The sequence below is a fragment of the Tribolium castaneum genome, chromosome 7 (assembly GCF_031307605.1).
Source record: "Tribolium castaneum strain GA2 chromosome 7, icTriCast1.1, whole genome shotgun sequence".
In the NCBI taxonomy this organism is placed as follows: Eukaryota; Metazoa; Arthropoda; class Insecta; order Coleoptera; family Tenebrionidae; genus Tribolium; species Tribolium castaneum.
The window spans coordinates 747140-759491 of NC_087400.1; the positions used below are offsets into that span (position 1 = coordinate 747140).

General features: G+C 38.2%; 4 protein-coding genes across 4 annotated transcripts; all 4 read right to left on the reverse strand.

The window, feature by feature from the left end:
* Window positions 1-358: 358 nt before the first annotated feature.
* Window positions 359-7131, reverse strand: CysRS (Cysteinyl-tRNA synthetase). The gene is made up of 8 exons (XM_008200683.3): window positions 6458-7131; window positions 6328-6407; window positions 6056-6272; window positions 3309-3992; window positions 3110-3257; window positions 1067-1269; window positions 636-1010; window positions 359-590 (listed from the first exon to the last, which is right to left on the reverse strand). The coding sequence occupies exons 1-8, from the start codon at window positions 6821-6823 to the stop codon at window positions 471-473; spliced, it is 2193 nt and encodes a 730-aa protein (XP_008198905.1). The 5' UTR covers window positions 6824-7131; the 3' UTR covers window positions 359-470.
* A 24-nt stretch (window positions 7132-7155) lies between these two features.
* On the reverse strand, window positions 7156-8585 carry eIF3m (eukaryotic translation initiation factor 3 subunit m). Its single transcript, XM_963172.5, has 3 exons — window positions 8411-8585; window positions 8174-8353; window positions 7156-8128 (listed from the first exon to the last, which is right to left on the reverse strand). The coding sequence occupies exons 1-3, from the start codon at window positions 8453-8455 to the stop codon at window positions 7199-7201; spliced, it is 1155 nt and encodes a 384-aa protein (XP_968265.1). The 5' UTR covers window positions 8456-8585; the 3' UTR covers window positions 7156-7198.
* A 34-nt stretch (window positions 8586-8619) lies between these two features.
* Sec15 (Secretory 15) lies at window positions 8620-11788 on the reverse strand. Its single transcript, XM_963244.5, has 14 exons — window positions 11592-11788; window positions 11382-11547; window positions 11152-11336; window positions 11006-11107; window positions 10853-10955; window positions 10658-10730; window positions 10425-10606; window positions 10211-10378; window positions 9772-10157; window positions 9530-9721; window positions 9249-9486; window positions 9063-9204; window positions 8829-9015; window positions 8620-8783 (listed from the first exon to the last, which is right to left on the reverse strand). Exons 1-14 carry the CDS (start codon window positions 11681-11683, stop codon window positions 8657-8659), a joined length of 2343 nt encoding a protein of 780 aa, XP_968337.1. The 5' UTR covers window positions 11684-11788; the 3' UTR covers window positions 8620-8656.
* A 16-nt stretch (window positions 11789-11804) lies between these two features.
* Window positions 11805-12313, reverse strand: LOC656829 (transmembrane protein 80). The gene is made up of 2 exons (XM_963330.4): window positions 12100-12313; window positions 11805-12052 (listed from the first exon to the last, which is right to left on the reverse strand). Exons 1-2 carry the CDS (start codon window positions 12311-12313, stop codon window positions 11859-11861), a joined length of 408 nt encoding a protein of 135 aa, XP_968423.1. The 3' UTR covers window positions 11805-11858.
* Window positions 12314-12352: the final 39 nt, after the last annotated feature.

Below are 12352 nucleotides of genomic sequence, written 5' to 3' on the forward strand. Positions count from 1 at the left end.
TTCGCTGATGAAATTTTACTTTTATTTGCATTTTTTAAACTCTAGTGGGCCGAAATTTAATTAGGAACGTAATCTAGTTTAGCGCTTATTAACATTTTTCAAAGAAAATTACCTCAAAGACGGCTAATTTACGCGAAAATTGCAAAATATGAGTAGACGTGAATGCAAACTACGGTTAGCTTTATGTTAGGACGCGACACCACGTTGAAAAACGTCCCCGGTCTTGTTACTTCCATTGGCGCCGCCAGATGGAGCAGTGGTTGCTGACACTTTAGAATAATTTACAACAAACTTTGAGACAATTTGTAGAATTGGAAAAGGAATTATTTGTTGGGAATTTTTAATAAACAAACACCAGAACTTGTAAATCATATTTATTAAATCAAAATCGAAAGATTTTATTTCTTCTAGTCCAGTCAGTTGCGGTAATAAATATCAAAATACTTAATTAAAGATTAAATCAGCAATCATTAACTTAGCGTGGCCAAAAACTCCTGATGTTTCTTCTCCTGGGCCTGCTGCAACTTTTGCAGTTTCTTCAACTGGCCTTTGCTAATCTCTTTGCCGTGCACATCATGCGTGGGAAGTCCCTAAAACCGCAAAATTAATTATTTATTTCTATCGACTTGCCTTACATTTTCGTCAAATTTCGAATATTTGTCCTTCTCCAATTTGAACATTTCACTTGGTGGTATTTTCTTTTGGGCCTCTTTGGCTGCTTGCGCAGCTGCCAGTTCGGCCTTTTTCCGTTCTTTTTCCTTCGCTTTTTCCAGTTCTAACAATTTTTTTGCCTCTTTTTCCTTGAGTAAAATATCACGGCCTACTATTTTAACAGCACTGGGGGCGCCTTCACGGTCTTCCAAACGCACGCCAACGTTTGGCAAAGTTTCATCGCGGAGTTTGTCACATTCTTGGAGGATTTCAGTGGCTTTGAGAGTTCGGGCCGATGTGCGGATTTTGTCGCGGAAATCGGCCAAAATTTCCAAGTAGGGCAGGATTTTATCCTCGCTCTTATAATTAAAAAAAAAATAATTAATACCTAAAGAGGGGACTGGGATATACTTACATTACTTTCGTTACCACTTGTTACCGGAAATCCGACTCTACTAGGCTCAGAAATTGCGCCAAAAATCGACAACATTTTCGTAATGTAGACGGCAATGTCGTGCAATAGGAGACAGTTTGGGGGGTTTTTGTCCCTTATGTACAAATTACTGGCGGTTACTAAGTCCCTCAATGACTCTAAACTAGTCCTGGTATCGATATTATCTACAAAACAATTATTAACAAAAGTTGACATTTTAGTGAAATTTTTAAAGTTCATATCTTCCTTATTATAAAAGATACACATTTGAAACAAAGACATTATACAGGCACTTTTTTACAGAGAATTTAATAATGTCATCAGCGATTTTTTTTAATCATTCGTTTAGCTGTAATAACATAAAGTTGTATTTTTTAAATGAGAATCATAGTTGGCTATGACATTTTCGAAAAGCTTATTTTTTTCTGAACTCAAAACAATATAAATATAGTTTGATATTTTTATATATTTTTGATAAAAAATATATTTAAAATATTTGAAAGTAGTTGGCCATGGAAAAATTATTTCACATAAAAGGTGTGAATAATCTAGAAATTTTGTGAACGGTTATTAAAGTAGAAAATGTGAAATTATAAAAATAAGTTAAAGTTATTTTCAATTGAACAAATATACAAGCGTCGCAGATTTTAATTACATAAAAAATGTGCAGAAAATTGCAAACGATGTGTCACTACCACTTGATGCCACTTTTTTATGATTTAGTGCAATGGAGGTGACGTTGATAATGTTGTGTATTTTTTTACCGCAGATGGAATTTGATTTTGGTGTTTGGATTGACATTTTTTTGTAAAATAAAATTTTATTGATACGCAATCATACAATTAATAAGATTTTTCTTCTTCCGACATTTCATGTTTAAAATTGGAAAATAGAATGACAACGTAAGCTTGCCATTTTAAATATAAAAACAAATAATTTTTATTAATTGCAAAAATTTGATCTTATAAAAATTTATTATGCTGTTTTTGAATTAATTAGCGTTTAAAAAATCATTAAATTATAAATACTTGTTGGGTAATACAATTTTCATACTTTTAATTAAAAAACCAAAAAATTTTCATGGCCTACTAAAAAGAAAAAGCGAAATATTTTGTTTTTTAATATTTAAAATTAATATATTACACAAATAGACACATCAAATCAGAAAAAAATAATCTTTTCGAAAAGGTCATAGCCAACTATGATTCCTATTTAAAAAAATACAACTTTATGTTATTACAATTAAACGAATTTTTGAAAAAAATCGCTAACATTATTAGATTCTCTGTAAAAAATTAAATTATAAATACTTGTTGGGTAATACAATTTTCATAGTTTTGATTAAAAATCCAAAATGTTTTCATCGCCTACTATAAAGAAAAAGCGAATTTTTTTGTTTTTTTTCTCAAATATTAAAAATTAATGTATAATACAAATAGACATATCAAATCAAAAAAAAATTAACTTTTCGAAAATGTCATAGCCAACCATGATTCCTATTTAAAAAAAATTCAACTTTATATTATTACAGTTAAACGAATGGCTGAAAAAAATCACTGATAACATTATCAAATTCTCTGTAAAAAATGCCTTTATAATGTCTTTGTTTCAAATGTGTATCTTTTATAATAAGGAAGATATGATTTAATTGTTCTGGTCGTGGTTTGCTGTGGTTTTCTGGCATGATAAGTTCATATGGTTTGCTGTCAACTGTTTAAATGTTGTCTTATTTTTGCATTTATTAGTTTTCGATAAAAATCACAATGAAAATCCTGCTACTTGTCAAGAATTTACTCTGCAAACTCATTTAAACGTGTGAATTTTTGACCTGACACTGACAGCTGTCACCTGTCATTGTTTTGTAATGTCAATTGAGACGTACATTTTTTGTGACAATTGTCACACATAGGCGATCTAACCATTATATTGTGTTTTCGCAAAAGTTTTAACAAAATCTCAAAATAAAAGTAATTAAAAAGTTAAAATAACATGATTTTTGATCACATAGAGTATTTTTTGACCTACCACACAAAGCAGCATGAACATTATCCTTCGCCTGCAAAAAGTGCCCATTTAGTTCCATTTCCTGCCGTTCCCACTTAACATAATGCCCCACAAGAGTCGGTTTTTTCAAAAAATTCCTCGTCAAGTCTTTAACATTCAAGAAAAATTCCTAAAACGTGTAAACACTAGTACCAACCCAACTTGACTAAATGCTACCAACATTGAAATTTTTTTCGTATTGCAGCGCTACCTCCATAGTATTCTGACTATAATCAAGCGTGTCCCTCCAGGCATGCAACAAGAAGGCAAACCTCAACTGTCTCGCCGTATATTTCGCTAGCGCGTCTTGTATACTAACAAAATTCTTCAAACTTTTCGACATCTTGCACCCGGCAATCGTCAAATGCCCCGAATGCAGGAAATACTTGACCCATTCGGAGGCCCCAAAGTGTGCCTCACTCTGCGCAATTTCGTTATCATGATGCGGGAATTTCAAGTCAACGCCTCCGGTGTGTATATCGAGCGTGTCGCCGAAGATGGTCGAGGCCATGGCCGAGCACTCGATGTGCCAGCCGGGGCGGCCCTTGCCCCAGGGGGAATCCCAGGCGGGCTCGCCCGGCTTGCTGCGTTTCCACAGCGCGAAGTCGTTGGGGGAATGCTTCTCGTTGCGTTGGTCGGCCGTGGTGAGGTCGCCTTCGCCCTCCTGGAGGCTGTTGGTGTCGCCGTAGGCCTCCGGCACCAGCTTGGCGTAGTAGTGGTTCGGTTGCTTGTCGAAGGCGGCGACGTCGAAGTACACCGAACCGTTGGCTTCGTAGCCGAAGCCGTTCGAGATGATTCGGGAGATGTAGCCGATTATTTCGGGGATGTACTCGCTGACGCGGGTCAGGACGTGCGGTTTGAGGATCTGGACAACGAAGGAGTTGGTTTTTTATATATTTCCAAAAAAAAAAGAAAAATTTTGTGGGGTTTTTCGTTACAATATTTTTATAAAAAAAAAACCTGTTATAGTGTTGCAAATTACCACAAAATAGTTTTAAATGGATTACCAATAGACATAACTGGGGTCAGTCTGTTTGCAGAGTTGGAAATTAATTAATTCAGTGTAACAGAAGAATAGGAAAAAAACTGATAATATTTTATTTTATTTGATTTTTAGCCATTGTTGTAAATTAACTACGTAATCTGTGACAACACTGATTATGTCTTATGTCGAGTCAAATAACGGCCTTGTAAGATTTTTATTTTAAAATTATTTGCCTTTATTACAAATTGCGAACGCACTGCAAAGCCAGACATTTATTAAGTTTTACGTTAACATGACATTTTTTTTTAGAAAATTACAAAACACCCGAATTTTTATAACTTCATTAAAAAGTGTTGTGTTTTATTTATTTGTTTATTTATTTTTTTTTATTTTTTTTTGTAATAAATAGTTCAAGACAAATACGTTTCTGTTTCTCATAATGAATATTGAGATTTGAACGATTGTGCTAATGCTATGCTATTTTATTGTACAGGGTGATGTCCGAATACGGGATCTTCGAAATTAAGAGGTTTAGAGAAAAACGAGTGACACATTCTCGGGTCCGTTTTTTGAGAAAATAATTTTGGTCAAAACCGCATCCTGCAATCGTCTTTTGTTTTCGACTTATAAACAAAAGTTAACATTTTGGTGAAATCTTAAAAAATTCATATCTTCCTTATTATAAAAGATACAAATTTGAATCAAAGTACTTTTTTACAGAGAATTTAATAATGTTATCAGCGATTTTTTTTAATCATTCGTTTAGCTGTAATAACATAAAGTTGTATTTTTTTAAATGAGAATCATAGTTGGCTATAACATTTTCGGAAAGCTTATTTTTTTCTGAACTCAAAACAATATAAATATAGTTTGATATTTTTATATGTTTTCGATAAAAAATATATTTAAAATATTTGAAAGTAGTTGGCCATGGAAAAATTATTTCACATAAAAGGTGTGAATAATCTAGAAATTTTGTGAACGGTTATTAAAGTAAAAAATGTGAAATTATAAAAATAAGTTAAAGTTATTTTCAATTGAACAAATATATGAACGTCGCAGATTTTAATTACATAAAAATGTGCAGACAATTGCAAACTATGTCTCACTACCACTTGATGCCACTTTTTTATGATTAAGTGCAATGGAGGTGACGTTGATAATGTTGTGTATTTTTTTACCGCAGATGGAATTTGATTTTGGTGTTTGGATTGACATTTTTTTGGAAAATAAAATTTTATTGATACGCAATCATACAATTAATAAGATTTTTCTTCTTCCGACATTTCTTGTTTAAAATTGGAAAATAGAATGACAACGTAAGCTTGCCATTTTAAATATAAAAACAAATAATTTTTATTAATTGCAAAAATTTGATCTCATAAAAATTTATTATGCTGTTTTTGAATTAATTAGCGTTTAAAAAATCATTAAATTATAAATACATGTTGGATAATACAATTTTCATAGTTTTAATTAAAAATCCAAAATTTTTTCATGGCCTACTATATAAAGAAAAAGCGAAATGTTTTGTTTTTTCTTAAATATTTTAAATTATGTATTACACAAATAGACATATCAAATCAGAAAAAAATAATCTTTTCGAAATTGTCACAGCCAACTATGATTCCTATTTAAAAAAATATAACTTCATGTTATTACAATTAAACGAATTTTTGAAAAAAATCGCTAATAACATTAGATTCTCTGTAAAAAATGCCTTTATAAAGTCTTTGTTTCAAATGTAAATGTTTAATAATAAAGAAAATATGATATTTTTAAGATTTCGCTAAAACGTCAACTTTTGTTTAAGTCGAAAACAAAAGACGATAGCGAGATGCGGTTTTGACCAAAATTATTTTCTCACTCGTTCTTCTCTAAACCTTGTCCTGTATTCGGACAAAAAGTAGCACTTGTACAACTTTTGCTGCGAAAATACGTACATTTAGAGCCTCCATGTCTTTGTGAAATTCTTGTTCCCAGTGCTGTGGTAATGACGTAAAAATCGCATTGTCTGTAATTGTGGCCCCAAATTTACAATCCAGCCAATCAGACAGTGGGTCTTTACTCCGCACTATGTAATTTTTCTTTGCGTTTTCAATTTTCGTATTATCACCACTTTTGACCGCATTTTCCAATTCTTCAACCGATTTAGTGAGACTAGTTGAAAAATTAATTTAATCATCTATATACAAAAAATGCCAAAATAGCTTACTTGACTAGAAGTTTCTCATACATTTGTTTCTTATCGGGATCAAAGGCATTTTGTGTGGTCTCAGCCAATTTCTCCAAAACCTGTAAACCCCCGTTACAATGTGACCACCACAAAATACAAACAACCATACCAACTTTGCGTCACTTAAAACCTCCTGTAACGACCTCTCCTCCCCAACATACCTCTCAAACAAGTAGTTCTGACGCGCCCTTTTTATGATTTTATCGTCAATATCCGTAATATTCATCACGAAAAAAATATCATAACCGAAATAATCGGCAAGGACGCGCCTCAAAATATCAAAAGTTATGTACGATCTGGCGTGCCCCATGTGCGAGGCGTCGTAAACAGTCGGCCCGCAACTGTACCAAGTCACTTTTTTGCCCGAAATCGGCCTAAACACCTCCTTCTGACGCGTCAGACTATTGAACACTTTCAGGACCGGACCGCCAGACGCCTCCGGCGCCGACCACGGGGGCTGCACACGTTTCGACATAACCTAACTCCAACCACCAAATTTGCAATTATTTAACACACCAACACCAAAACGCACTCTTCGGTGTTATCTAGCGGAAATTAAACTGTGATTGCATCAGAAGAAGGCACGGAATTCCCACAAAATCGGAATCAGCGGCCACAACACCACACAGTGCTGCCAACATGAAACGGCACCGGCGGCTCTTGACCCCGATTGGGGGCAAGGAACGTGCGACACGTGGCGGGTGAAACCCCCACATTAAATTATGGGGCGCAATAATGTAATTTTCGTAGTTTAAGCAGCAAATTTAGTTAGTTACTTGACGTGGTATTAAAATAAAAATCCCCAACTAGTTCCAAAATTTTTATTCTTAAATTAATCGCTACAAAACAATTATTGTTGGTTCAACATTTCGAGCTGTGCCGCTGTGACGTTCTTCATCCCTTCCTGGACCATGCTGAGGTTGCTTTTCCACGAGTGGAGCAAATCCCTCAATTGTTGCCACTGGGCGCGCCCAAAAGTCCTATGCATGGTGCTTGAGACGTAGACTTTCCGAGCGGCTTGGTCCATGCGGGCCCTCACCAGTTTAGTCTTCAAGACTTCGATAATAAACGCCTCGACCTCCTCAGCCTTGATCTGCAACTCTCTCTCAATCACGTCAAAACTGATCTCCGGGTTGGTCTCAGCGAGTTGCATGAAGGACAACAACCGCATCTTTTGCATGTTCTTCTCGTGGTTCAACCCCTGCGACGTGACAAACTCCTTGTGTTCTTGGTAGAATTTCAAATACGTTGCCAAATTTTCGCTGACAAAGATATTAAGCAAGTCGTGGATTAGCTCCCCTTCGAGAAATTTGACCGGCTTTAGGGCCAGTAAGGGGTCGAGGAGGAAGGTGTTGGGGTCCCCCAGGGCCGAGACGATGCACTTGATCGCGTCCTCGCGGGCATGCGAGGCGTTCTTATCGGTGTAGGTCCCCAAAAGTTCGATCATGACCTTGGCAGCCTGCTCACTGTGGTTGCTCTTTAGCAGCACCTGGTGCAACAACCGGTACAGAATCTGCAACTGCTCGCTTGTCGGTGGACACGGGGCGAACTGTTGCTTCAAATGCTCGATATCCTGGAACACCGACTTGACCTGGTCCGTTTTCTCCGCAATTAAAATCAAGTGGTAGTAGACGTGGTAGCGCATGGGGGACGTCTCGTCAAGCGACTGGAACAGCAGCCACAAGGCGCGCAGGCACACCAGCCCCAGTTTGGGGCCCTGAGCCTTGAGCAGCTTCTGGCAAAAGGCCAGGATGATGTTCTCGGACCGGTCGGCCGGGATCTAAAACACGTCCAATACCACGCGCAAATGATTCGAGACACTTACAAGCACCATGATTGAGACAATGTCGTTGAGCACCATCTCAACTTCGGGCTCCTGGCCCTCCTTGAAACAGGCCTCGCATACGCCGATTATTTTGTGTAGGTCGTCTTCGATGCCCTTGACTGATTTTTCCTCCGAAATTTCAGCGCCTAAACTTTTTAAGTAAATGCGGAGCTCTTGCGCCTAAAACATAACCTCAAAGTGTCATATGGACACAAAATGCCACAAATGGGCGCCTACCTGGTCCTCGGGACTCACGTCGATAAAGACAGGGGGCACTTGCATTTTTCTACAGTTAGTTCACGGTTTTTTGCAATTTTTAACTGTTTTAAGGGGAAAAACCACACCGCAAATTTGATGGTTATGTTGGCAATGCGCATGCGCAAACGCCAAGTTGTTACTTTTTTAAATTTGGTGGCCAAGTTGGCCACAAAAATTAAAACACCGAATAATTAATAAAATTTATTATTTAATTCAACAAGTCGGTTATTTGTTGGGCGTTATTTGGGTCAGCTGTCTCAGTTGTTTTAGGACCGTTTCCAGTAACTTCTTCTTGTCTCTTTCGTTCTTTTTCAATACTGTGAACATAGTTTTCTTATCGCCTTCTTTCAATCTACAAGAATCAATTAACTTGTGGTTTAATAACCCGATTTGTTACTTTTCGAGCAATACTATCGCATCATCTGGATTGACTTGCTTATATTTGCTGGTTTCTTGCCCATAGTCGTGGAAATAAGTGGGCCAGTCCCATGACGTGAACAGGTCTAAAGTCTCCCGTAGTTTGGTAAAATACGACAAGAGGACGTCCTCTTGTAGGCCTTTGACGGGCTCAGAGGCCGCAAATTCTGTAAAACTTGTTTAAATTTCCGGTTATCATTTTTCGATTAATTACGTTCACACTGTAGTAAATCTAAATTGATTTGGTTTAAGGCCCCCATGGAAATTTGCTTGATCTCGTCATTCATCAACAGTTGAAACATCGAATTGGCAATGTGTTCACACGCCGACTTACACGCAACTTGCGCCACCTCCGGCTACAAATCACTCGATAAAAAATCAACAAAACCAATCAACAAACCGGTAAATTGGTGAAACTCTGAAACGTCGTCTGGAGGAAAGCAATCAAATCGGAGATGTAACTAGAGGCGTGTCCTGACGGCTCACCCAACAGCCAATCATAACTCTCCAATTCGTAAAACTCGTTCAATTTTTGGCGCAATTTTTCGCAAATTTGGCGCACGGCGTCTTCACGAGCCACGCGGAACATGGCTGGTTGGCCTTGGACCACTCCCGTGGACACCCCTCGAGACTCCTCCCTAAATGTTTTGTTTTTATTGGCGGATTAATTTTGTGCCCTACCCTGTAATATTTGAAATAAACTGGTCCAAGTAGACCGTGGCTTCCTCCAAATAGCCCGTATCGATGATTATTTGGATAATTTCCTGAAGATTGATGTGCGGGCTACGAAACGTTGACGACAAACAACCGCTAAACGTCCGCGTCAGGAGCAAATTCATCGACTTGCGGATCATTTCGTCGACTTCCACTTGACTACAATTCAGTCACAGCCCACTTCGATTGGAATTATTCAACAACCAAACCTTAAATTCAAATCCTCGGAGAATTTCAAACACGCGTAAATAAACTCCTTGACTTGTTGGTAGACCTTGGGCACCATCCCCGAAAAGGGGAACTTGTGCGGGAAAACCACATCGTTGGGCAAGTCCTCGTCCCATGGAAACGACGACAAAATATGCTCATACTCCTCGAGATCGTACACTTGAATCGGCTGAAAATCCTCCTTCGAGAGAATTTCCCGAAAGACTTGCACCCATCTCTGCATCAAAACTTCGGTATAATGGTCACGTAATTCACGCACCAACTCCCACAACGGTTTCACCGAATAACCATAATTACGCAAAGTCGTGCAAAAAAGCATGATCAAGTCTTTAATGCGCAGGATCAAGGTGGCGTCGGTACAATACGCCTGAAATTTTTTTCATAACCGATTGAGTAAACAAATTTTTCGGGTAATTATACCGAATGTGTTTGCAAAGCACTGACGATTTTTGACAACGCCATCGTCCACATTTCGTCCAAGAAGGCGCGGGTTATGAGCCCGTTCCCGGTGTTTAACACGTGATCCTCCAAAATAAAGAAACCGAGGACGGCGTGAATGTAGGCACGGTAGCTCTCTTCACACTCGTGCTGCGGGAACAAAAGACGATCACGATACAAGTCACAGCCGACTTACCATATTAGTGGGCGGCTGTAAAACCAAGCGGGCCTGTTTCGTCCTTTCGGCCCTATAGTACGTCTCGAAAGTGGCCCTCGTATTAAGCACTGTTGAAATATGCAAACTGCGATAAATCGGCGAAAAATCGATCAATTCTTGGGCACTTAAATCCTCCTCAGAGAAGTGACCAACGCCGTCACCTAAATTACAATATTTAACAAAAAATTAAATACGGAATTAAATCAAGTGACCTGACGGTTGTGGCGCTATTCTTTTTTTCTTGCGTCCGATGACTGTGGGGTCACTGGCCAACTGTTCACTAGTCTACAATTTCATCACTTTCAATAAGTAAACGAATGACAGAATCATAGCCTCCTTGATGGGCAATGTTTAATCATTAAAAGTTACGTATCCATCAAGGAGGCTAATAATCGAGTTAAACTGACGTGTTTCATGGCCACTTCTCCAATTTTCGGGGAAAATTTGCGAATATTTTCCAGAAAGTCCTTCAAGTCGGACATTGAGGCCTTTTCGATGCTTTCCCTAATCCTGCAAAAGTCGGTATTGCAGGACACTGTAACCGTTTTTTTTTGACTCACTTCGGTATGCTCTCCCTTAACTGGTAAGAAAAGCGATAATTGGCCACGTGGAGCAGGTGTGAGTGTTCCAGCTCCTCTAAAGTTTTCAAGGCGGGGTAATAACTACAAAATTGTTACAAGTTTGCCTAGTTTTTGATTTTTGTTACCGTTTTTCCGCGATTTGTTTTTTTAATTTGGAATAAGAGGTCAAAACCGGCAAACAGAGATTAAGTTGGGCGATTACGACGGCAATGTTGCTCTGGACTTTGCGCGCTTGTAGCAGCTCATTGCCCGATTTTGAGATGTTTTTTGCTGCTTGGTGCAGTTGGGTGTCGAGGGTGGTGACCTGGCCCTACAATTGGTGTGAATTTTGTGCTAGGATTGTGGCAAGTTTTACGTTTAGTTTTTTGGCGTGGTTTCGCACTTCTAACAACTCTCTGATTGCTTCAATAAATCCCTGATAGTACACATTGCAAAGGCGTTCAATGTCTTTGTTGTGGTGTTGGATGCGTTGGTCTAACTTCTCGCGGAACTTTACGTTCTGGTCGTTATCATAAATTGCCCTGAAACTGGAAGTGAAAGACCGAACTTAAAATTTTACGCCCACCTAAAAGTTGGGCCCCAGTAATCGTCAACTCCTTCGATTTCTTGCAGATACAAGTCGTATTGCGAGTTTTCCCCACTTTGGGGGTCACCCATGGTGGATTTATTGTGTTTTTTTGATTTTTAAATAAAAAAATCGTAATTAAAATTGTGAGGTTACGTGACGTGACAATTGACACTTTGACACTGCCACCACACCGACTCGAATATCCCTACATTTCAAATTATTGATCCATTTATTTTATTTCTTTATTATCGTACAAAAAATTATCTAATAATACTCCGGGGTTTTGCAGAACGGTAGAAGACACAAGATTCCAGTCACAATCTCGACGAATTGTAGGCCGACTTGTATGCCGCAAATAATGTACTCAAATCTCAAAGCATGGCTTTGCCAAATCATAAAATACAAAACTCCAGCTAGTGAAGGGATCGTCAGGAAAATTGCGACCAGAACTGGCCATTCTGTAAAAAATCAAGTCCAGATAATGTTGGCCCAAAAAACCACTCACTTCTCTCGGTCAGGTTGCCCTTCCTTGCCAAAATCACCCGAAACAGCTCAATCACGCAAACAGCCATCAGAATACCGAAATCGGTGGAAAAGTGCTTCAAATCGGGGAAATTCATGTACTTTACCACGTTCATCCCGATCTCACAAACGGCAAACAGGCCGAAATAGTACGAGTTTAAGTACAACAGCACTTCGAAAGTCAGCGAGGTGTTCATTAGGGGCTCAATTGTGCTCAATTAAGCCGAGTTTTTTAA